Genomic DNA, 23414 nt, shown 5'->3' on the forward strand with positions numbered 1-23414 from the left:
AAAATAGGAAGCCGGTTCTAGATTTAATTTTGGATTGGAGATTTTTAATGTGAGTCTGGAAGGAGAGTTTACAGTCTAACCAGACACCTAGGTATTTGTAGTTGTCCACATATATCTAAGTCAGAACCGTCCAGAGTAGTGATGCTGGACGGGCGGGCAGGCGCGGACAGCGATCGGTTGAAGAGCATGCATTTAGTTTTACTTGCATTTAAGAGCAGTTAGAGGCCACTGAAGGAGAGTTGTATGGTATTGAAACTCATCTGGTGGTTAGTTAACACAGTGTGCAACGAAGGGCCAGAGGTATACAGAATGGTGTCGTCTGCGTAGAGGTGGATCAAAGAATCACCAACAGCGAGAGCGACATCATTGATGTATACAGAGAAGAGAGTCGGTTCGAGAATTGAACCCTATGGCACCCCCATAGAGACTGCCAGAGGTCCGGACAACAGGCCCTCCGATTTGACATACTGAACTCTATCGGAGAAGTAGTTGGTGAACCAAGCGAGGCAATCATTTCAGAAACCAAGGCTGTTGAGTCTGCCAATAAGAATGTTGTGATTGACAGAGTCGAAAGCCTTAGCCAGGTCGATGAATATGGCTGCCCAGTAATGTCTCTTATCGATGGCGGTTATGATATTGTTTAGGACCTTGAGCGTGGCTGAGGTGCACCCATGACCAGCTCTGAAACCAGATTGCATAGCGGAGAAGGTACATTGAGATTCAAAATGGTCGGTAATCTGCTTGTTAACTTGGCTTTCATGCTGCAAGGAGGCATGAGAACTGCAGATGTGGCCATGGCAATAAATTGCAATGTCCGTACTGTGAGACGCCTAAGACAGTGGTAGAAGGATACAGGACGGACAGCTGATCGTCCTCGCAGTGCCAGACCACATGTAACAACACCTGCGGGACAGGTACAGGTTGGGAACAACAACTACCCGAGTTACATCAGGAACGCACAATCCGCACAATCCCTCCACAATCCCTCCACACTATCCCTCCATCAGTGCTCAGACTGTCCATAATAGGCTGAGAGTGGCTGGACTGAGGGCTTGTAGGCCTGTTGTAAGGCAGGTCCTCACCAGACATTACCAGCAACAACGTCGCCTATGGGCACAAACCCACCGTCGCTGGACCAGACAGGACTGGCAAAAAGTGCTCCTCACTGACGAGTCACGGTTTTGTCTCACCAGGGGTGATGGTCAGATTCGCGTTTATCATCGAAGGATTACACCGAGGCTTGTACTCTGGAGCGGGATTGATTTGGAGGTGGAGGGTCCATCATGGTCTGGGGCGGTGTGTCACAACATCATCGGACTGAGCTTGTTGTCATTGCAGGCAATCTCAACGCTGTGCATTACAGGGAAGACATCCTCCTCCCTCATGTGGTACACATCCTGCAGGCTCATCCTAACATGACCCTCCAGCATGACAATGCCACCAGCCATACTGCTCGTTCTGTGTGTGATTTCCTGCAAGACAGGATTGTCAGTGTTCTGCCATGGCCAGCGAAGAGCCCGGATCTCAATCCCATTGAGCACGTCTGGGACCTATTGGATTGGAGGGTGAGGGCTAGGGTCATTCCCCCCAGAAATGCCCGGGAACTTGCAGGTGCCTTGGTGTAAGACCGGGGTAACATCTCACAAGAACTGGCAAATCCATGAGGAGGAGATGCACTGCAGTACTTAATGCAGCTGGTGGCCACACCAGATACTGACCTTTACTTTTGATTTTGACCCCCCTTTGTTTAGGGACACATTATTCCATTTCTATTAGTCACATGTCTGTGGAACTTGTTCAGTTTATATCTCAGTTGTTGAATCAAATATTTACACATGTTAAGTTTTCTGAAAATAAACGCAGTTGACAGTGAGAGGACATTTCTTTTTTGCTGACTTCTAATGTTACCATGATGTTCTTTTACACATTGAGCAGTCAGTGTAGCATGTTAGCATGATGTGCTTTTACACATTGAGCAGTCAGTTAGTGTAGCATGTTAGTACGATGTAGTTTTACACATTGAACAGTCAGTTAGTGTAGCATGTTAGCATGTTAACATGATGTGCTTTTACACATTGAGCAGTCAGCGTAGCATGTTAGCATGTTAGCATTAGTGCTTTTACACATTGAGCAGTCAGTGTAGCATGTTAACATGTTAGCATAATGTGCTTTTACACATTGAGCAGTCAGTGTAGCATGTCAGCATGATGTGCTTTTACACATTGAGTAGTCAGTGTAGCATGTTAGCATGATGTGCTTTTACACATTGAGTAGTCAGTGTAGCATGTTAGCATGATGTGCTTTTACACATTGAGCAATCAGTGTAGCGTGTTAGCATGATGTGCTTTTACACATTGAGAAGTCAGCGTAGCATGTTAGCATGTTAGCAACTGGGTGGGACATTAGCAGCATATTGTATCTCAGTGGAGATCCACCTGGCTGCAGGGAAGGTCATGAGGTCACACTGCTGATCCGTTAAACACAGATGTACTGCCGGGGGAAACAATGGGGAGAGAGGGAGAGACAGGAGACTCATGGGGGAGACATACCTTTCTGTCGGGCCAGTTGTACTTGGCGAACACAGAGTCATAAGTATCAACTGCCCCATCGGTCACCAACATGATGGCCTGACTACACACACTGCCTCGACCTGTCTGGTTAAACTAAAAGGAGAGAGATGGAAAGAGAAACAGAGGGATGGAGAGGGATGGGGGAGAGAGAGAGATAGGGGGACATAGAGAGAGAAGGAGAGAAAGATTATTAGCGCAAATGTAGTAGTCTAATCCTTAGGAAGAGGACGACGGACGGAGACAGGGAGAGTAGAGTTCATCCACACATTAACAGTCTAACCCGTAGGAAGAGAGAACCCTAGTGATAGTGTTTCACAGTCCATTACCCACATTAGATTACACCCCTGTCTCAACTTAACCTCCTTTCCTAACGGCCAAATAACTACAGAGAGAGAGGGAGGGAGTGAGATAGACAGAGAGTGAAAGGTAGACAGAGACAAAGAGAGGGAGGGAGTGAGATAGACAGAGAGTGAAAGGTAGACAGAGACAAAGAGAAGGAGGGAGTGAGATAGACAGAGAGAGAGAGAGAGAGAGAGACAAAGAGAGAGATGGAGGGAGTGAGATAGAGAAAGAGGGAGGGAGGGAATGAGATAGAGGGAGGGGGTGAGATAGACAGAGAGAGGGAGGGAGTGATATCGACAGAGAGAGAGAGAGAGCGAGAGAGAGAGAGAGAGACAAAGAGAGAGACAGAGGGAGTGAGATAGACAGAGAAAGAGGGGGGGAGTGAGATAGACAGAGAGAGAAAGGTAGATAGACAAAGAGAGAGAGCGAGGGGGAAGAGAGAGAGCATTAGGAGAGCGAGGTTGAAAAGAGAGAGCATTAGGAGAGAGAGGGGGAAGAGAGTGCAATAAAGCCTTTTGAATTGAATTGAATAGACAGGGAGAGAAGGGAGAGATAGAGAGAGAGAGAGAAAGAGAGAGAGGGAGTGAGATAGACAGAGAGGGATTGAGGGAGGGAGGGAGATAGACAGAGAGAGAGAGGGAGAGAGTGGGATAGACAGAGAAAGAGGGGGGGAGTGAGATAGACAGAAAGAGAAAGGTAAACATAGACAGAGAGAGCGAGGGGGAAGAGAGAGCATTAGCAGAGAGGGGAAGAGACTGCAATAAGGCCTTTTGAATTGAATTGAATAGACAGAGAGAGAAAGAGAGAGATTGAGAGGGAGAGGAAGAGAGAGAGAGAGAGAGAGAGAGAGAGAGAGAGAGAGAGAGAGAGAGAAAGAAAGACAGAGAGGGAGGGAGGGAGACAGAGAGAGAGAGAGAGAGAGAGAGGGAGAGAGAAACTGAGAGACAGAGAGAGAAAGGTAGACAGAGACAAAGAGAGAGGAAGGGAGTGAGATAGACAGAGAGAGAGAGGGGGAGGGAGTAAGATAGACACAAAAAGGTAGAGACAAAGAGAGAGAGAGCGAGGCGGAAGAGAGAGAGCATTAGGAGAGAGAGGGGGAAGAGAGTGCAATAAAGCCTTTTGAATTGAATTGAATAGACAGAGAGAGAGAGAGAGAGATTGAGAAAGAGAGAGAGAGAGAGAGAGAGAGACAAAGAGGGAGAGAGAGAGAGACATAGATAGACATAGAGAGAGAGACAATGAGGGAGAGAGAGACAGAAAGAAAGAGAGAGACAGAAAGAAAGAGAGAGATAGAGACAAAGATACAGAGAAAGACAGAGATAAAGAGAGACAGAGAGAGAGAGAGAGAGAGAGAGAGAGAGAGAGAGAGAGAGACTAAGTGACAGAGAGAGAGACAGAGATAAAGAGAGACAGAGAGAGAGAGAGAGAGAGAGAGAGAGAGAGAGAGACTAAGTGACAGAGAGAGAGAGATACATAGAGAGAGAGAGAGAGAGAGAGAGAGAGAGAGAGAGAGAGAGATAGAGAGATAGAGAGAGAGAGAGAGAAAGACAGAGATAAAGAGAGACAGAGACAGAGAGAGAGACAGAGAGAGAGAGACAGAGATAAAGAGAGACAGAGAGAGAGAGAGAGAGATACATAGAGAGAGAGAGAGAGAGAGATACATAGAGAGAGAGAGAGAGAGAGAGAGAAAGACAGAGATAAAGAGAGACAGAGACAGAGAGAGAGACAGAGAGAGAGAGAGAGAAAGACAGAGATAAAGAGAGACAGAGACAGAGAGAGAGACAGAGAGACAGAGAGAGAGAGAGAGAGAGAGAGAGAGAGAGAGAAAGACAGAGATAAAGAGAGACAGAGACAGAGAGAGAGACAGAGAGAGAGAGAGAGAAAGACAGAGATAAAGAGAGACAGAGACAGAGAGAGAGACAGAGAGAGAGAGAGAGAAAGACAGAGATAGAGACAGAGAGAGAGACAGAGAGAGAGAGAGAGGAGAGAGAGAGAGAGAGAGAGAGAGAGAGAGAGAGAGACAGAGACAGAGAGAGAGAGAGAGAGAGAAAGACAGAGATAAAGAGAGACAGAGACAGAGAGAGAGACAGAGAGAGAGAGAGAGAAAGACAGAGATAAAGAGAGACAGAGACAGAGAGAGAGACAGAGAGAGAGAGAGAGAAAGACAGAGATAAAGAGAGACAGAGACAGAGAGAGAGACAGAGAGAGAGAGAGAGAGAGAGAGAGAGAGAGGGAGAGGGAGAGAAAGACAGAGATAAAGAGAGACAGAGACAGAGAGAGAGACATAGAGAGAGAGAGAGAGGGAGAGGTATTGAGAGAACGCATGGCGGTTCAATTCATTACAATCCATTAGGTCTACTATATAGTACATTCGTTCCACAACACTAACCACTAACCACTAACCCCGCTATAATCAGACACACCCTGACATATCATCACTCTAATCATATCATCATAATGGAACTAATAATATGCATGGATATCATTTATATAACCCTTCTCTAGGTGCTCAAAGCACCACGTCTGATTGGGTCAAACTTACATCACACATTTTAATAACATTGTGTGTGTGTCTGTGTGTAATCAGGGTTCCAGCCACTGGATTGGGTCAAGCATTCTCTTGTTAACATGTGTCTGTTGATTAAGGTATTAATTGCAGTGTTTTAATTAACTCTGATCTGAATGCCCTTCTCCCTCTCTCAGCCTCTCTTCCCCTTTCACTCTCTCTTGCTGTCTGTCTGTAGTATAACATTGTTTGTATGTTTTTGTGTGTACTCGTGTGTGTGTGTGTGTACTCGTGTGTGTGTGTGTGTGTGTGTGTGTGTGTGTGTGTGTGTGTGTGTGTGTGTGTGTGTGTGTGTGTGAGTACTCACATCATTGAGGACCTCGAAGGCTTCAGTGAGACCTACGTCCAGCATGCCGATGCCTTTAGCTAACAGCTTATCCAGATTCATCCGGAAATGCTGCGCATAGAGATGGACAGAGAGCAAACAACTATCAGTGCTGATAGGATATTAATACAGAGAGAAACAGCTATCAGTGCTGAAAGGATATTAATACAGAGAGATAACAACTATCAGTGCTGAAAGGATATTAATACAGAGAGATAACAACTATCAGTGCTGAAAGGATATTAATACAGAGATAACAACTATCAGTGCTGAAAGGATATTAATACAGAGATAACAACTATCAGTGCTGAAAGGATATTAATACAGAGAGATAACAACTATCAGTGCTGAAAGGATATTAATACAGAGAGAAAACAACTATCAGTGCTGAAAGGATATTAATACAGAGAGAAAACAACTATCAGTGCTGAAAGGATATTAATACAGAGAGAAACAACTATCAGTGCTGAAAGGATATTAATACAGAGAGAAAACAACTATCAGTGCTGAAAGGATATTAATACAGAGAGAAAACAACTATCAGTGCTGAAAGGATATTAATACAGAGAGAAATGACTATCAGTGCTGAAAGGATATTAATACAGAGAGAAAACAACTATCAGTGCTGAAAGGATATTAATACAGAGAGAAACAACTATCAGTGCTGAAAGGATATTAATACAGAGAGAAACAACTATGAGTGCTGAAAGGATATTAATACAGAGAGAAACAACTATCAGTGCTGAAAGAATATGAATACAGAGAGAAACAACTATCAGTGCTGAAAGAATATTAATACAGAGAGAAAACAACTATCAGTGCTGAAAGAATATTAATACAGAGAGTGAGATGGGGAGTAAAAGGAGAAGAAAGAAAATGGAAATGGAGGGATGGATGAAAAACATAAATTGAAGAAAGGATTGTGGACAGTAAGAAACAAAACATGTCACGAGAGTAGAGATTGTAATGCCAGTCTGTCAGACCTCTTTAACTTGGCAAGTACTCACAATAAACCAGTGAATTAACATTTACACACTGACATGTGACTTTAGTCCACAAAACGTGAACACAACCATGTTCACCTCCATGACCCACCTCCCAAGGCTACTCAGTTAAAGACCAATTCTTCTCCAGGCATTCTCCCCTGTGTGTGTGTGTGTGTGTGTGTGTGTGTGTGTGTGTGTGTGTGTGTGTGTGTGTGTGTGTGTGTGTGTGTGTGTGTGTGTGTGTGTGTGTGTGTGTGTGTGTGTGTGTGTGTCCGCTCACATAAATTTCTCTCAGAAAATGAATGGAGTTTAATGTTGTCAGCAACCCGGTGGCTGTCATCTGTTTGTCTCCTTATAAACTACAGCCTGGGGGCACTACCAACATTGGCCTCAATCTAAACACACACTCACACAAACAAACAAACACGTGCATGCACACACACACACACACACACACACACACACACACACACACACACACACACACACACACACACACACACACACACACACACACACACACACACACACAAAACACAACCCTCTTCAAATCCCTTTCCACACCTCTCCAGATGTTCCTGTCCCTAAATCTCCATCTCCTCCCAGCTCTCTCTTCTTCTCTCTCCCCTCACCCACTCCTCAACCCTCTGTTCTTGTGGTGCTTCCTATCAGACAGGGGTAACAGATTCCCAGATGCAACGGGGAGGCACAACAACATAGACCATGTGAGAGCTTCTCCTTTGGGAGTCACAACAACATAGACCATGTGAGAGCTTCTCCTTTGGGAGGCACAACAACATAGACCATATGAGAGCTTCTCCTTTGGGAGTCACAACAACATAGACCATATGAGAGCTTCTCCTTTGGGAGGCACAACAACATAGACCATATGAGAGCTTCTCCTTTGGGAGTCACAACAACATAGACCATATGAGAGCTTCTCCTTTGGGAGTCACAACAACATAGACCATGTGAGAGCTTCTCCTTTGGGAGGCACAACAACATAGACCATATGAGAGCTTCTCCTTTGGGAGGCACAACAACATAGACCATATGAGAGCTTCTCCTTTGGGAGTCACAACAACATAGACCATATGCGAGCTTCTCCTTTGGGAGTCACAACAACATAGACCATGTGAGAGCTTCTCCTTTGGGAGGCACAACAACATAGACCATATGAGAGCTTCTCCTTTGGGAGTCACAACAACATAGACCATATGAGAGCTTCTCCTTTGGGAGGCACAACAACATAGACCATATGAGAGCTTCTCCTTTGGGAGTCACAACAACATAGACCATATGAGAGCTTCTCCTTTGGGAGGCACAACAACATAGACCATATGAGAGCTTCTCCTTTGGGAGGCACAACAACATAGACCATATGAGAGCTTCTCCTTTGGGAGTCACAACAACATAGACCATATGAGAGCTTCTCCTTTGGGAGTCACAACAACATAGACCATATGCGAGCTTCTCCTTTGGGAGTCACAACAACATAGACCATGTGAGAGCTTCTCCTTTGGGAGGCACAACAACATAGACCATATGAGAGCTTCTCCTTTGGGAGGCACAACAACATAGACCATATGAGAGCTTCTCCTTTGGGAGGCACAACAACATAGACCATATGAGAGCTTCTCCTTTGGGAGTCACAACAACATAGACCATATGCGAGCTTCTCCTTTGGGAGTCACAAACATCTCCCCATCAACACACACAAACAAGTACCTCAGCCCACCCAGTTTCAGAATACACCATTACCTGTTACCCGTCTTTTAAACAGAGATGTAAGTAATCCTATACCCGCCAGGTGATATGGAGTGAGTGCTCACTTTGTTGTGCACAAGGAAAAGGTTAATAGACTCTGCACACGTTTGTACCCTGAGGCCCAACCGACTCTACCTACTACAGTATGTGTGTGTGTGTGTGTGTGCGTGCGTGCATAAGCGTGTGTGTGTGTGTGTGCGTGCGTGCATAAGCGTGTGTGTGTGTGTGTGTGCGTGCGTGCGTGCGTGCGTGTGTGTTCAGCAGCAGTGGGTCTGATGATAGTAGGGTCTCATATCTCTCTGGGTCCACTCTGTTAGCATACAGACACCAGCGCAATTTTCCCTCACTCACAGCTCACTCAAAACTAACAACCTCTCGCTCATACTCTCTCACTCCCTCTCTCTCTCATTCTTTCGCTCCCTCTCTCGCTCCCTCTCTCTCTCCCTCTCTCACTCGCTCTCTCTCTCACTCTCTCTCTGAGGCAGATATACAGATATTACTCTCAGAGATGAAATGAGATGGCCATCAAACTCAAATAGAAACCATCTTCTGAACTTTCACTAGAATCCAAATATATTTAGTGAAGGTGGAAACAAAAAGATTTGTTCTGGTCTGACTATTCATTCATTTGACATTATTGCTTTCTTATCGACAAAGAATAAAGAGAGAGATCAGAGACAGATGACACAAAACAGAGGGAAGGGAGAGACAGAAACAGCGTGAGAGAGGGTAGGGAGAGACAGAAACAGCGTGAGAGAGGGTAGGGAGAGACAAAAACAGCGTGAGAGAGGGAAGGGATAGACAAAAACAGGGTTATGGTAAAATATACAGACCACAAATTCCAATTGGCTATACTTAAACTCTTTAACATCATCCTCAGCTCTGACATATTCCCCAATATTTGGAACCAAGGACTGATCACCCCAATCCACAAAAGTGTAGACAAATTTGACCACAATAACTATCAGGGGATATGCGTCAACAGCAATCTTGGGAAAATCCTCTGCATTATCAATAACAGCAGGCTCCTATATTTCCTCAATGAAAAAAATGTACTGAGCAAATGTCAAATTGCCTTTTTACCAAATTACCGTACGACAGACCACGTATTCACTCTGCACACCTTAACTGACAAACAAAGACTCCAAAACAAGGGCAAAGTCTTCTCATGCTTTTGACTCAATTTGGCATGAGGGTCTGCTATACATGAGGGTCTGCTATACAAATTGATGGAAAGTGGTGTTGGATGAAAAACATACGACATTATAAAATCCATGTACACAAACAACAAGTGTGTGGCTAATATTGGCAAAGAACACACACATTTCTTTCCACCGGGCTGTGGGGTGAGACAGGGATGCAGCTTAAGCCCCACCCTCTTCAACATATATATCAACGAATTGGAGAGTTCACTAGAACAGCCTGCAGCACCCGGCCTCAGCCTACTAGAATCTGAAGTCAAATGTTTACTGTTTGCTGATGATCTGGTGCTTCTGTCCCCAACCAAGTAGGGCCTACAGCAGCACCTAGATCTTCTGCACAGATTCTGTCAGACCTGGGCCCTGACAGTAAATCTCAGTAAAACAAAAATAATGTTGTTCCAAAAAAGGTCCAGTTGCCAGGACCACAAATACAAATTTCATCTAGACACCGTTGCCCTAGAACACACAAAGCACTATACCTACCTCGGCCTAAACATCAGCAACACAGGTAACTTCCACAAAGCTGTGAATGATCTAAGAGACAAGGCAAGAGGGACCTTCTACGCCATCAAAAGGAACATAAATGCAACATCCCAATTAGGATCTGGCTAAAATTACTTGAATCAGTTATAGAACCCATTGCCCTTTATGGTTGTCAGGTCTGGGATCTACTCACCAACCAAGAATTCACAAGATGGGAAAAACACCAAATTGAGACTCTGCATGCAGAATTATGCAAAAACATCCTCTGTGTACAACGTAACATACCAAATAATTAATGGAAAGCATAATTTGGATGACATCGGCTAATTATCAAAATCCAGAAAAGAGACATTAAATTCTACAACCTCCTACAGTGGGGGAAAAAGTATTTGATCCCCAGCTGATTTTGTACGTTTGCCCACTTACAAAGAAATGATCAGTCTATAATTTTAATAGTAGGTTTATTTGAACAGTGAGAGAAAGAATAACAACAAAAAAACCTTGTTGGCAATCACAGAGGTCAGACGTTCCTTGTAGTTGGCCATCAGGTTTGCACACATCTGATGAGGGATTTTGTCCCACTCCTCTTTCCAGATCTTCTCCAAGTCATTAAGGTTTTGAGGCTGACGTTTGGCAATTCGAACCTTCAGCTCCCTCCACAGATTTTCTATGGGATTAAGGTCTGGAGACTGGCTAGGCCACTCCAGGACCTTAATGTGCTTCTTCTTGAGCCACTCCTTTGTTGCCTTGGCCGTGTGTTTTGGGTCATTGTCATGCTGGAATACCCATCCACGACCCATTTTCAATGCCCTGGCTGAGGGAAGGAGGTTCTCACCCAAGATTTGATGGTACATGGCCCCGTCCTTTGATGCGGTGAAGTTGTCCTGTCCCCTTAGCAGAAAAACACCCCCAAAGCATAATGTTTCCACCTCCATGTTTGACGGGGGAGATGGTGTTCTTGGTGTCATAGGCTGCATTCCTCCTCCTCCAAACACGGCGAATTGAGTTGATGTCAAAGAGCTCCATTTTGGTCTCATCTGACCACAACACTTTCACCCAGTTGTCCTCTGAGTCATTCAGATATTCATTGGCAAACTTCAGACGGGCATGTATATGTATTCTTGAGCAGGGGGACCTTGCGGGCGCTGCAGGATTTCAGTCCTTCATGGCGTAGTGTGTTACCAATTGGTTTCTTGGTGACTATGGTCCCAGCTGCCTTGAGTTCATTGACAAGATCCTCCCGTGTAGTTCTGGGCTGATTCCTCACCTTTCTCATGATTATTGCAACTCCACGAGGTGAGATCTTGCATGGAGCCCCAGGCCGAGGGATATTGACAGTTCTTTTGTGTTTCGTCCATTTGCAATTAATCGCACCAAATGTTGTCACCTTCTCACCAAGCTGCTTGGCGATGGTCTTGTAGCCCAGTCCAGCCTTGTGTAGGTCTACAATCTTGTCCCTGACATCCTTGGAGAGCTCTTTGGTCTTGGCCATGGTGGAGAGTTTGGAATCTGACTGATTGATTGCTTCTGTGGACAGGTGTCTTTTTTTTACAGGTAACAAGCTAGTTAGGAGCACTCCCTTTAAGATTGTGCCCCTAATCTCAGCTCATTGCCTGTATAAAAGACACCTGGGAGCCAGAAATCTTTCTGATTGAGAGGGGGTCAAATACTTATTTCCCTCAATAAAATGCAAATAAATTTATAACACTTCTGACCTGCATTTTCTGGATATTTTTGTTGTTATTCTGTCTCTCACTGTTCAAATAAACCTACCATTATAATTATAGACTGATCCTTTCTTTGTCAGTGGGCAAACGTACAAAATCAGCAGGGGATCAAATACTTTTTTCCCCCACTGTAAAAGGAAGCGATTCCCAAACCGTCCATAACAAAGTCATCACCTACAGAGAGATGAACCTGGAGAAGTGTCCCCTAAGCAAGCTGGTCCTGGGGCTCTGTTCACGAACACAAACAGACCCCACAGAACCCCATGACAGAAACACAATCAGACCCAACCAAATCATGAGAAAACAAAAAGAGAATTACTTGACTGATCAGAAATAATTAACAGAGCAAACTGGAATACTATTTGGCCCTAAACAGAGAGTACACAATGGCAGAATACCTGACTACTGTGACTGACCCAAAATTAAGGGAAGATTTGACTATGTACAGACTCAGTGAGCATAGCCTTGCTATTGAGAGAGGCCGCCGTAGGCAGACCTGGCTCTTAAGAGAAGACAGGCTATGTGCACACTGCCCACAGAATGAGGTGGAAGCTGAGCTGCACTTGCTAACCTCCTGCCAAATGTATGACCATATTAGAGACACATACTTCCCTCTGATTACACAGACACAAAGAATTTGAAAACAAACCCAATTTTGATAAACTCCCATATCTATTAGGTGAAATACCACACAATCACTGCAGCAATATTTGTGACCTGTTACCACAAGAAAGGGGAAACCAGTGAAGACAAAACACCATTGTATATCCTGTTGGAGGTAGGGGGCAGTATTGACACGGCCGGATAAAAAACGTACCCGATTTAATCTGGTTACTACTCCTGCCCAGTAACTAGAATATGCATATACTTATTGGCTTTGGATATAATACACCCTAAAGTTTCTAAAACTGTTTGAATGGTGTCTGTGAGTATAACAGAACTCATATGGCAGGCAAAAACCTGAGAGGATTCTATATGGGAAGTGGCCTGTCTGACAAGTTGTTGGTCATCTGGGCTCTTTTTATTGAAGACTGAGGATCTTTGCTCTAACGTGACACTTTCTACGGCTGCCATAGGCTCTCAGAGCCCGGGAAAAAGCTGAACGATATCGAGGCAGCCTCTGGCTGAAACACTTTATCGCGTTTGGCAAGTGGCCGATCAGAGTACTATGGGCTCAGGCGTGTGCCCGAGTCGACCCCATGCTTTATTTTCTTTCATCTGTATACCTAAATGCAGATTCCCGGTCGAAATATTATCGCTTTTTTACGAGAAAAATGGCATAAAAGTGGATTTTAAACAGCGGTAGACATGCTTCGAAGTACGGTAATGGAATATTTAGATTTTTTTTGTCACGAAATGCGCCATGCTCGTAACCCTTATTTACCCTTTCGGATAGTGTCTTGAACGCACGAACAAAACGCCGCTATTTGGATATAACTATGGATTATTTGGGACCAAACCAACATTTGTTATTGAAGTAGAAGTCCTGGGAGTGCATTCTGACGAAGAACACCAAAGGTAATAACATTTTTCTTATAGTAAATCGGACTTTGGTGAGTGCTAAACTTGCTGGGTGTCTAAATAGCTAGCCCTGTGATGCCGGGCTATCTACTGAGAATATTGCAAAATGTGCTTTCACCGAAAAGCTATTTTAAAATCGGACATATCGAGTGCATAGAGGAGTTCTGTATCTATAATTCTTAAAATAATTGTTATGCTTTTTGTGAACGTTTATCGTGAGTAATTTAGTAAATTCACCGGAAGTTTGCGGGGGGTATGCTAGTTCTGAACGTCACATGCTAATGTAAAAAGCTGGTTTTTGATATAAATATGAACTTGATTGAACAAAACATGCATGTATTGTATAACATAATGTCCTAGGTGTGTCATCTGATGAAGATCATCAAAGGTTAGTGCTGCATTTAGCTGTCTTCTGGGTTTTTGTGACATTATATGCTAGCTTGAAAAATGGGTGTCTGATTATTTCTGGCTGGGTACTCTGCTGACATAATCTAATGTTTTGCTTTCGTTGTAAAGCCTTTTTGAAATCGGGCAGTGTGGTTAGATTAACGAGAGTCTTGTCTTTAAAATGGTGTAAAATAGTCATATGAAGTAATAGCATTTCTAAGGTATTTGAATAACGCCCCACAGGATTCCACTGGCTGTTACGTAGGTGGGACGATTTCGTCCCGCCGGCCCTAGAGAAGTTAAACAACCCATATTTATGTTTATTTATTTTCTCTTTTGTATTTTAACTATTTGCACATCATTACAACACTGCATTTAGCCATAAAATGACATCTGAAACTTTTGTAAGTGCAATGTTTACTGTTCATTTATGATTTGTTTCCCATGCCAATAAAGGCCCTTAAATTGAAATTGAGAGAGAAAGAGTGAGAGAGGGAAAGAGCGAGAGAGAGAAAGAGTGAGAGAGAGAAAGAGCAACAGCGGGAGAAAGAGAGAGAGAGACAGGAAGAAGCTTTTTGGGTGAAGCATCCCAGATATTCTAATGAGTTCTGTATCTTTGGGAGGAGATAAGACTAAACTAGTCGACTCAGAGACAGAAAGATAAGACCAAACTAATACAACCCAGAGACATGCAGGAACCATGCTGTGCAAGCCCTTGATAAGCCTGAGCGTCCATGCATACACACCCACCCACCCATGCACACACACACACACACACACACACACACACACACACACACACACACACACACACACACACCACATTGCGGAATAAAACCCACATCACAGTGTCTGTTAAAAGCAGACAACTGGGTGCTATCAGCACAACCCCAGCCCTTCTTACTGAAGTCATTCAGTGTCACATTGAAAGAAGCGAAGAAAAACTTCTCCAAATGGATTTGGTGAAGAGAGAATTTGTGAAAGTCATAGAATGAGAGACAGAAGGGTGAGGTAGGAATAAGGAATGAAGACTAGGAGACAGAATGAGGAGACAGAATGAGGAGACAGAATGAGGAGACAGAATGAGGTAAAGGAAGATAATTAAAGATACTAGGTGTGGAGACTGTCAGTGGAAATGAAATGAAGAAGAGAGGGAGACTGAGGTGTAGAGAGATACAGGCTGTCAGAGTGGGAAGGGGAGAGAGAGTAGTGAGTAAGTTAGAGAACGTGATGGAGCGAGAGAGTGAGAGGAATGGAGGGATAAGATTAAGAGAGAGTAGTGAGTAAGTTAGAGAACGAGATGGAGCGAGAGAGTGAGAGGAATGGAGGGATAAGATTAAGAGAGAGTAGTGAGTAAGTTAGAGGACGAGATGGAGGGAGAGAGTGAGAGGAATGGGGGGATAAGATTAAGAGAGAGTAGTGAGTAAGTTAGAGAACGAGATGGAGCGAGAGAGTGAGAGGAATGGGGGGATAAGATGGATTATTTTCTAAAAGCTCTTACAGTACAGTAGGTCACTGCAGGAGAGAGAGAGAGCCTCTGCTGCCTAGGAGCTATGTACTCTACTATAGCTGTCCTCCTTATTCTAGTTCTCCCCCTCCTTTCTCTCCCTCTATTTCTGTGTGTGTGGTGTGTGTGTGGTGCGTGCGTGTGTGTGTGTGTGTGTGTGTGTGTGCGTGTGTGTGTGTGCGTGCGCGTGCTGCGGTGTGTGTGTCGTGTGTGTGTGTGTGTCTGTGCTGTGTGTGTGTGCGGTGCGTGTGCGTGTTTGTGTAAGAGAGTGTTTGAGGGTCATGTTTGAAAGTGATCAGAGTGCCAGTTATTGTGCTGGCATGGCTTCTATTATAACTCCTCCGGTACTTAACACATTCCACTGCCAAGAGCCAACTGCTTTACACGTAACACCCTGGGCATTATTTATACCTCGACCAATACAGTCTCCTTAGTGGAATCTTTTACCTATACCTCACCCTCTCTCCAGATCCCTCTCTCGGTCTATCTCCTTTCTCCTCTCTCTATCTGTCATTGTTTTTCTCTCCTATTCATCCTCTTCAATCAGTTTAATCAGACAAATAACTGTGTGTGTGTGTGTGTGTGTGTGTGTGTGTGTGTGTGTGTGTGTGTGTGTGTGTGTGTGTGTGTGTGTGTGTGTGTGTGTGTGTGTGTGTGTGTGTGTGTGTGTGTGTGTGTGTGTGTGTGTGTGTGTGGGAGGGTGGGTCGGTTGGTGGGTGGTAAATCAGGTGAACATTGATAGGCTAACTTTCACTGAAAAAAACCAAGCGTGTTTATTTGTCAGTTGAGGCTTCAAACTGTTTTAGTAGAGACAGATGAGTCCTTATGGACAGTTGAGGCTTCAAACTGTTTTAGTAGAGACAGATGAGTCCTTATGGACAGTTAAGGCTTTGAACAGTTTTAGTAGAGACAGATGAGTCCTTATGGACAGTTGAGGCTTTGAACAGTTTTAGTAGAGACAGATGAGTCCTTATGGACAGTTGAGGCTTCAAACAGTTTTAGTAGAGACAGATGAGTCCTTATGGACAGTTGAGGCTTCAAACAGTTTTAGTAGAGACAGATGAGTCCTTATGGACAGTTGAGCCTTTGAACAGTTTTAGTAGAGACAGATGAGTCCTTATGGACAGTTGAGGCTTTGAACAGTTTTAGTAGAGACAGAAAGCAGGGACTTCATACAACCTCTTCAAGTTAAAGACATTAGGCTAATCCTCTACCGCAGGCTAAGACGCAATCTGAGGACTGACTCACAGCACAACAAACACACTCTAGGCCTAATACTTACACGCACATACCGACACACTGACACACACATTGACACGCACACACACACACACACACACATGCACACACCGACACATTGACACACACACACACACACACACACACACACACACACACACACACACACACACACACACACACCCTTACAACAACAAAGAAACGTGAAGAAATCAGATGTGAAAAAAATGTATCAATACACTGAGCACAGGAGGCTGCTGAGGGGAGAACGGCTCATAATAATGGAAGCAAATGGAATGGCATCAAACACATAGAAACCATAGAAACCATGTGTTGGATGTACTTGATACCATTCCCCTCATTCCACTCCAGCCATTACCACGAGCCTGTCCTCCCCAATTAACGAGCCACCAACCTCCTATGGCACTGAGTGTACAAAACATTAAGAACACCTTCCTAACACTGTCCTTTCGGTGGTGGACCATTCTTGATACACACAGGAAACTGTTGAATGTGAAAAACCCAGCAGCGTTGCAGAGCTGGACACACTCAAACCGGTACGTCTGGCACATATTACCATACCCCGTTCAAAGGCACTTAAATCTTTTGTCTTGCTCATTCACCCTCTGAATGGCACACATACACAATCCATGTCTCAATTGTCTCCCCTACATCTACACTGATTGAAGTGGATTTAACAAGTGGATGTGTGAAGTTTCACATTAAAATTGTTCACGTTTTGCCCACGTGAAAAAAATGATCCCCACGTGACCTTTTTTCTCCACATGTTTATCTTTCACCTGATTATTTTCTACCACTTCCAGCTACGTGTGGTCTCACATCCACGGACCGACCCTGATGAGCTTCAGAGGCAAACCAGCAGTGGGATGCAGGGTGCTAAGCTGCTGGAATGAATGTGCCAAAACTTGCAACTGGAAAAAAGTGAGTGAAAGTAAAGGTCAAGGTATCATAACCAAAGATAGGGACATTTGCAGGAAAGAGAAAGGTGTTTTATTTAATTATCATAAAACCGTTTTTACTGAACAAAAATATTTTGCATCTATTTACAATGTATTTGCTCTCGCTTTTTACAACTGTTTCCCTGCAATATTTTGTTTTACTAGAAATGCTTTTGGGTTTATAATTTGCTTTCAAATCATTATTTTTATGAATTTTATTTTCAATACTAAGAAATGTGTTCTCTACAGACATTTTGCTTGATATTAAAGGCACAAATACAACTCACTACAGGATTACACAATATAACACTATTATTCTAGTAAAGGTGATTAAAGCAACAATCCTTAACTGAAACATTAAAGTGTCCTCCCCACCACATTTTTGGTAAAAAGCTGAGGGATGTGGCTGGAGAAATGCAACCATTCTCAAATCCATAGACTACGCTATGGATGCTAGGACTGACCATCCATGAAATCAAAATTATAGTTTAACCATGTGTTTACATTTACTTTGTTTACAAACATTGGAGTAAATGTGGAGTTTTCTTACATCTGTAACTGCAAATTAGATTTTCACTTTCACATGTCGAATTGCAAAAACAGTCACATATAAAAATCTAATTTGCAGTTTCATAAAACTATAACATGTGAAAATCTCACTTACACGTGTGAAATTGCAAGTTCACATGTGAAAAACAATCACAACTTGCAACTCCAAATGCTAAAGGGAGATTTTCACAGGTTGAGTTGTTTTACATGAAATGTTGTTTTACGTGAAATGGTATATCCGATTCTCACATGTGAACATATTTAACATGTGAAATCGCAAATTTCACATGTGAAACTACAATTCACATTTGAGGTGAAAACATGTTATTTTCCTCACATATGAAAAGGTGGTGTTTACAATGGAACTCTAAATTTAATACATTTAATATAATTTGTCAAACTGCACATTTTGAATGTTTTTTTTGTAAGGGCAACGACACAATATGTAATGTATATAACTGTCTGAATGTTGCTGTACCCCAAGAAGAGTAGCTGCTGCCTTGGCAGGAAGTAATGGGGATAATGCAAATACAGTATACACGCACACACACACACACACACAAATAGAAAAGTGGGGGTAGCCATTGGCTAACGGAAGGCTTAGCAGGATGGGAAAATTGAATTTTGAATGCACCCCTGGAAATGGGTCCATGCAGAAATAGAAAGTAAAGTGTGTGTATAACTGAATGAATCCTTGAGAATGAGACTGTGGAAATGAATGCAGGTTTCTAACTGTGCTTCCCTCTCTACAGTGATAGGCAGGCAGACTATCCCCTGTCTCTCTCCATCTCCCTGACTGGGATTATCACTGAAACCATCTTAATGGGACTGCCAGCCACACACACACACACACACACACACACACACACATAGACCAGAGGGCTGCTGAACCTCTCCACTCTGAACATCGGGCACATTCCATCAAGTCTCAGTTTAAAGTTTTAATGTCATGTGACTTTCTTGCAAGCTCCAAACCCAAGAATTCAGTAGTCAGTATCAATGCAGTACTAAAAATAAATAATAAGGTAGAATAAAAACACATGAGAAATAAAAATAGGAAATAAGAAGAACAGGAGAAAGTAAGAAGCTATATACAGGGTCAGTTCCAGTATCATATTTACAATGTGCAGGGATACTGGAGTGCTGGAGGTAGATGCACTACATGACCAAAAGTATGTGGACACCTGCTCTTCGAACATCTCATTCGAAAATCATGGGTATTATTATGTCTCCCCATTAGTTTGTCTCCCCTTTGCTGCTATAACAGCCTCCACTTTTCTGGGAAGGCTTTCCACTAGATGTTGGAACATTGCCACAAGAGCATTAGTGAGGTCGGGCACTGATGTTGGGCAATTAGGCCTGGCTTGCAGTCAGCGTTTCAATTCATGCCAAAGGTGTTCGATGAGGTCAGGGTTCTGAGCAGACCAGTCAAGTTCTTCCACACCAATCTTGACAAATCATTTCTGTGTGGACCTTGCTTTGTGCACGGGGGCATTGTCATGCTGAAACAGGAAATGGCCTTCACCAAACTGTTGCCACAAAGTTGGAAGCACAGAATCGTCTAGAATGTCATTGTATATTGTAGCGTTAAGATTTCCCTTCACTGGAACCATGAAAAACAGCCCCAGACCATTATTCCTCCTCCACCAAACTTTACAGTTGGCACTATGCATTGGGGCAGATAGCGATCTCCTGGCATCTGCCACACTCAGATTTGTCCGTTGGACTTCCAGATAGTGAAGCATGATTCATCACTCCAGAGCATGTGTTTCCACTGCTCTAGAGTCCAATTTATGTTTTTTATTTTATATTTTATATTTAACCTTTATTTAACTAGGCAGGTCAGTTAAGAACAAATTCTTATTTACAATTACCGCCTACCCCGACCAAACCGGACAATGCTGGGCCAATTGTGCGCCACCCTATGGGACTCCCAATCACGGCTGGTTGTGATACAGCCTGGAATCGAACCAGGGTCTGTAGTGACGCCTCTAGCACTGAGAAGCAGTGCCTTAGACAGCTGCGCCACTCGGGAGCCAATGACGAAGAACTTTGCACCACTCCAGCCGACTCCTGGCATTGCGCATGGTGATCTGAGGCTTGTGTGCGACTGCTCGGCCATGGAAACCCATTTCATGAAGCTCCTGAAGAACAGTTATTGTGCTGACGTTGCAGAGGCAGTTTGGAACTCGGTAGTGTGTTGCAACCGAGATCATACGATATTTTTGCGCTACGTGTTTCAGCACTCGGCAGTCACATTCTGTGAGCTTGTACGTCCTACCACTTTGACGAACTGACTTGTTGGAAAGGTGGTATCCTTTGAAAGTCACTGAGCTCTTCAGTAAATTCGTTCTACTGCCAATGTTTGTCTAGGGAGATTGCATGGTTGTGTGCTCGATTTTATACACCTGTCAGCAACGGGTGTTGCTGAAATAGCCGAATCCACTAGTTTGAATGGGGGGTCCACATACTTTTGTATATATAGTGTATGTATAGGGATACGGTGACTAGGCATCAGGATATATGACAAACAGAGTAGCAGCAGCGAAAATGATCATTGTATGTGGGGGGGGGGGGGGGGGGGTGTGTGTGTGTGTGTGTGTGTGTGTGTGGTGTGGTGTGTGTGTGTGTGTGTGTGTGTGTGTGGTGTGTGTGTGTGTGGTGTGTGTGTGTGTAAAGTCAGCTTAAATGTGCGTGCATGTTATGTGTGTGTTTGTGTGTCAGTATATTTGCGTGTGTATAGTCAACAGAATATAAAGCATTCTGGGATAGGTCTCTTGGGAGACATCATATTTGATCATGGTCATAAAGGAACTGTTATGCTGTATTAGACTCACGTCTTTGTTGGTGACGTCAGCTTGGACCAGAGTTCCATTCAGGCATGGCTCTACATAGTGTACCTCGTCGTTGTACTAGACAAACACCACAGGGACAGAGAGAGGGGAGAGAAAAAGTCATTGGAGCATACTGTTGTTATATATCTGTAGGACTGACCAACACACACATGTAGATGCATGTATAGACACATATAAATCTACACACAGAACCGTGGGTTAAGTGGAGCCTTTAGAGTTCAAGCCCCCTGAAAAAATGGCACCTGTGTGTATATGTGTGTATCTGTGTACGTGTGTGTGTGTACGTGTGTATGTATGTGTACGTGTGTGTGTGTGTGTGTGAATTTGTGTGAATGTGTGTGTGTTTGTCTGTGTATGTGTGTGTGAATATGTGTGTGTCTGTATGCTTGAATGTGTATGTGTGAATGTGTGTGTATGTGTGTATGTGTGTGTGTGTGTGTGTGTGTGTGTGTGTGTGTGTGTGTGTGTGTGTGTGTGTGTGTGTGTATGTCTGTGTGTATGTGTGTGTGTATGTGTGTATGTGTATGTGTTTATATGTGTGTGTGTGTATGTGTGTGTGTATGTCTGTATGTGTATGTGTGTATGTGTGTGTTTATGTGTGTGTGTGTGTGTGTGTGTGTATGTCTGTGTGTATGTGTGTGTGTGTGTGTGTGTGTGTATGTGTGTGTGTGTATGTGTTTATATGTGTATGTGTGTATGTGTGTGTGTATGTCTGTATGTGTATGTGTGTATGTGTGTGTATGTGTGTGTATGTGTGTGTGTGTGTGTGTATGTCTGTATGTGTATGTGTGTATGTGTGTGAAGATGGCGCCGGAGAGGATGGCTGCCATTTCATGGGCTCTTAACCAACCGTGCTGTTTTTTATTTTACATTGTTTGTAACTTATTTTGTACATAATGTTGCTGCTACCGTCTCTTATGACTGAAAAGAGCTTCTGGAAATCAGAACAGCGATTACTCACCTTGAACTGGATGAATAATTTATCTTTAATGAGTCGGATGAGGGGGATTTACTCCAGACACCCGAACAGGCCCTCATCCCCGTCATTCGGAAGAGAAAGAGACGGAAAAGATATTGCGGAAAGAGATCGGAGTGCCTTGTGAGGATCCGCCGACGAGTGGCTAATCTGCCCTTGACATCCGTACTACTGGCCAACATACAATCGCTGGAAAATAAATTGGACGAGCTAAAAGCACATACAGTATATCCTACCAACGGGACATTAAAAACTGTCACATCTTATGTTTCATTGAGTCGTGGCTGAACGATGACATAATTAACATACAGCTGGTGGGTTACACACTGCATCGGCAGGATAGAACAGCAGCCTCTGGTAAGACAAAGGGTGACGGTCTATGTATATTTGTAAACAACAGCTGGTGCACGATATCTAAGGAAGTCTCAAGGTTTGCTCGCCTGAGGTAGAGTACACTATCTACCTTGAGAGTTTTCATCTGTATTTTTCGTAGCTGCCTACATACCCCCACAGACCGATGCTGGCACTAAAACCGCACTCAATGAGCTGTATACCTCCATAAACAAACAGGAAAACGCTCATCCAGAGGCGGCGCTCCTAGAGGCCGGGGACTTTAACCTGTTGGGGATAGGGGGCAGTATTTTCACGGCTGGATAAAAAACGTACCCGATTTAATCTGGTTACTACTCCTGCCCAGTAACTAGAATATGCATATAATTATTGGCTTTGGATAGAAAACACCCTAAAGTTTCTAAAACTGTTTGAATGGTGTCTGTGAGTTTAACCTGTTGGGGATAGGGGGCAGTATTGACACGGCTGGATAAAAAACGTACCCGATTTAATCTGGTTACTACTCCTGCCCAGTAACTAGAATATGCATATAATTATTGGCTTTGGATAGAAAACACCCTAAAGTTTCTAAAACTGTTTGAATGGTGTCTGTGAGTTTAACCTGTTGGGGATAGGGGGCAGTATTTTCACGGATGGATAAAAAATGTACCCGATTTAATCTGGTTACTACTCCTGCCCAGTAACTAGAATATGCATATAATTATTGGCTTTGGATAGAAAACACCCTAAAGTTTCTAAAACTGTTTGAATGGTGTCTGTGAGTATAACAGAACTCCTATGGCAGGCCAAAACCTGAGAAGATTTCAAGCAGGAAGTGGCCTGTCTGAGAAGTAGTGTTTCATCTTGGCTCTTTTTATTGAAGACTCAGGATCTGTGCAATAACGTGACACTTCCTACGTCTTCCATAGGGTCTCAGAGCCGGGGAAACGTTGAACAATATCGAGGCAGGCTCTGGCTGAAACACTTTATCGCTTTTGGCAAGTGGCCACTCAGAGTACTATGGGCTTAGGCGCGTGCCCGCTTCGACCGAATGCTTTGTTTTCCTTTGTCTGTTTATCTAAACGCAGATTCCCGGTCTGAATTTTTTATGAGAAAAATGGCA

The 23414-nt window shown here is 43.6% G+C and overlaps 1 protein-coding gene across 1 annotated transcript in view; it reads right to left on the reverse strand.

The window, feature by feature from the left end:
• Positions 1-23414, reverse strand: part of LOC106566529 (voltage-dependent calcium channel subunit alpha-2/delta-3) — a 332855-nt gene that overhangs the window by 156092 nt on the left and 153349 nt on the right. Inside the window, 3 exon segments of the mRNA XM_082959689.1 lie at positions 2550-2663; positions 5786-5875; positions 20968-21042. Coding sequence (XP_082815815.1) covers positions 2550-2663; positions 5786-5875; positions 20968-21042 — 279 coding nt within the window.

This window comes from Salmo salar, chromosome 13 (assembly GCF_965601325.2).
Source record: "Salmo salar chromosome 13, fSalSal1, whole genome shotgun sequence".
NCBI lineage: Eukaryota > Metazoa > Chordata > Actinopteri > Salmoniformes > Salmonidae > Salmo > Salmo salar.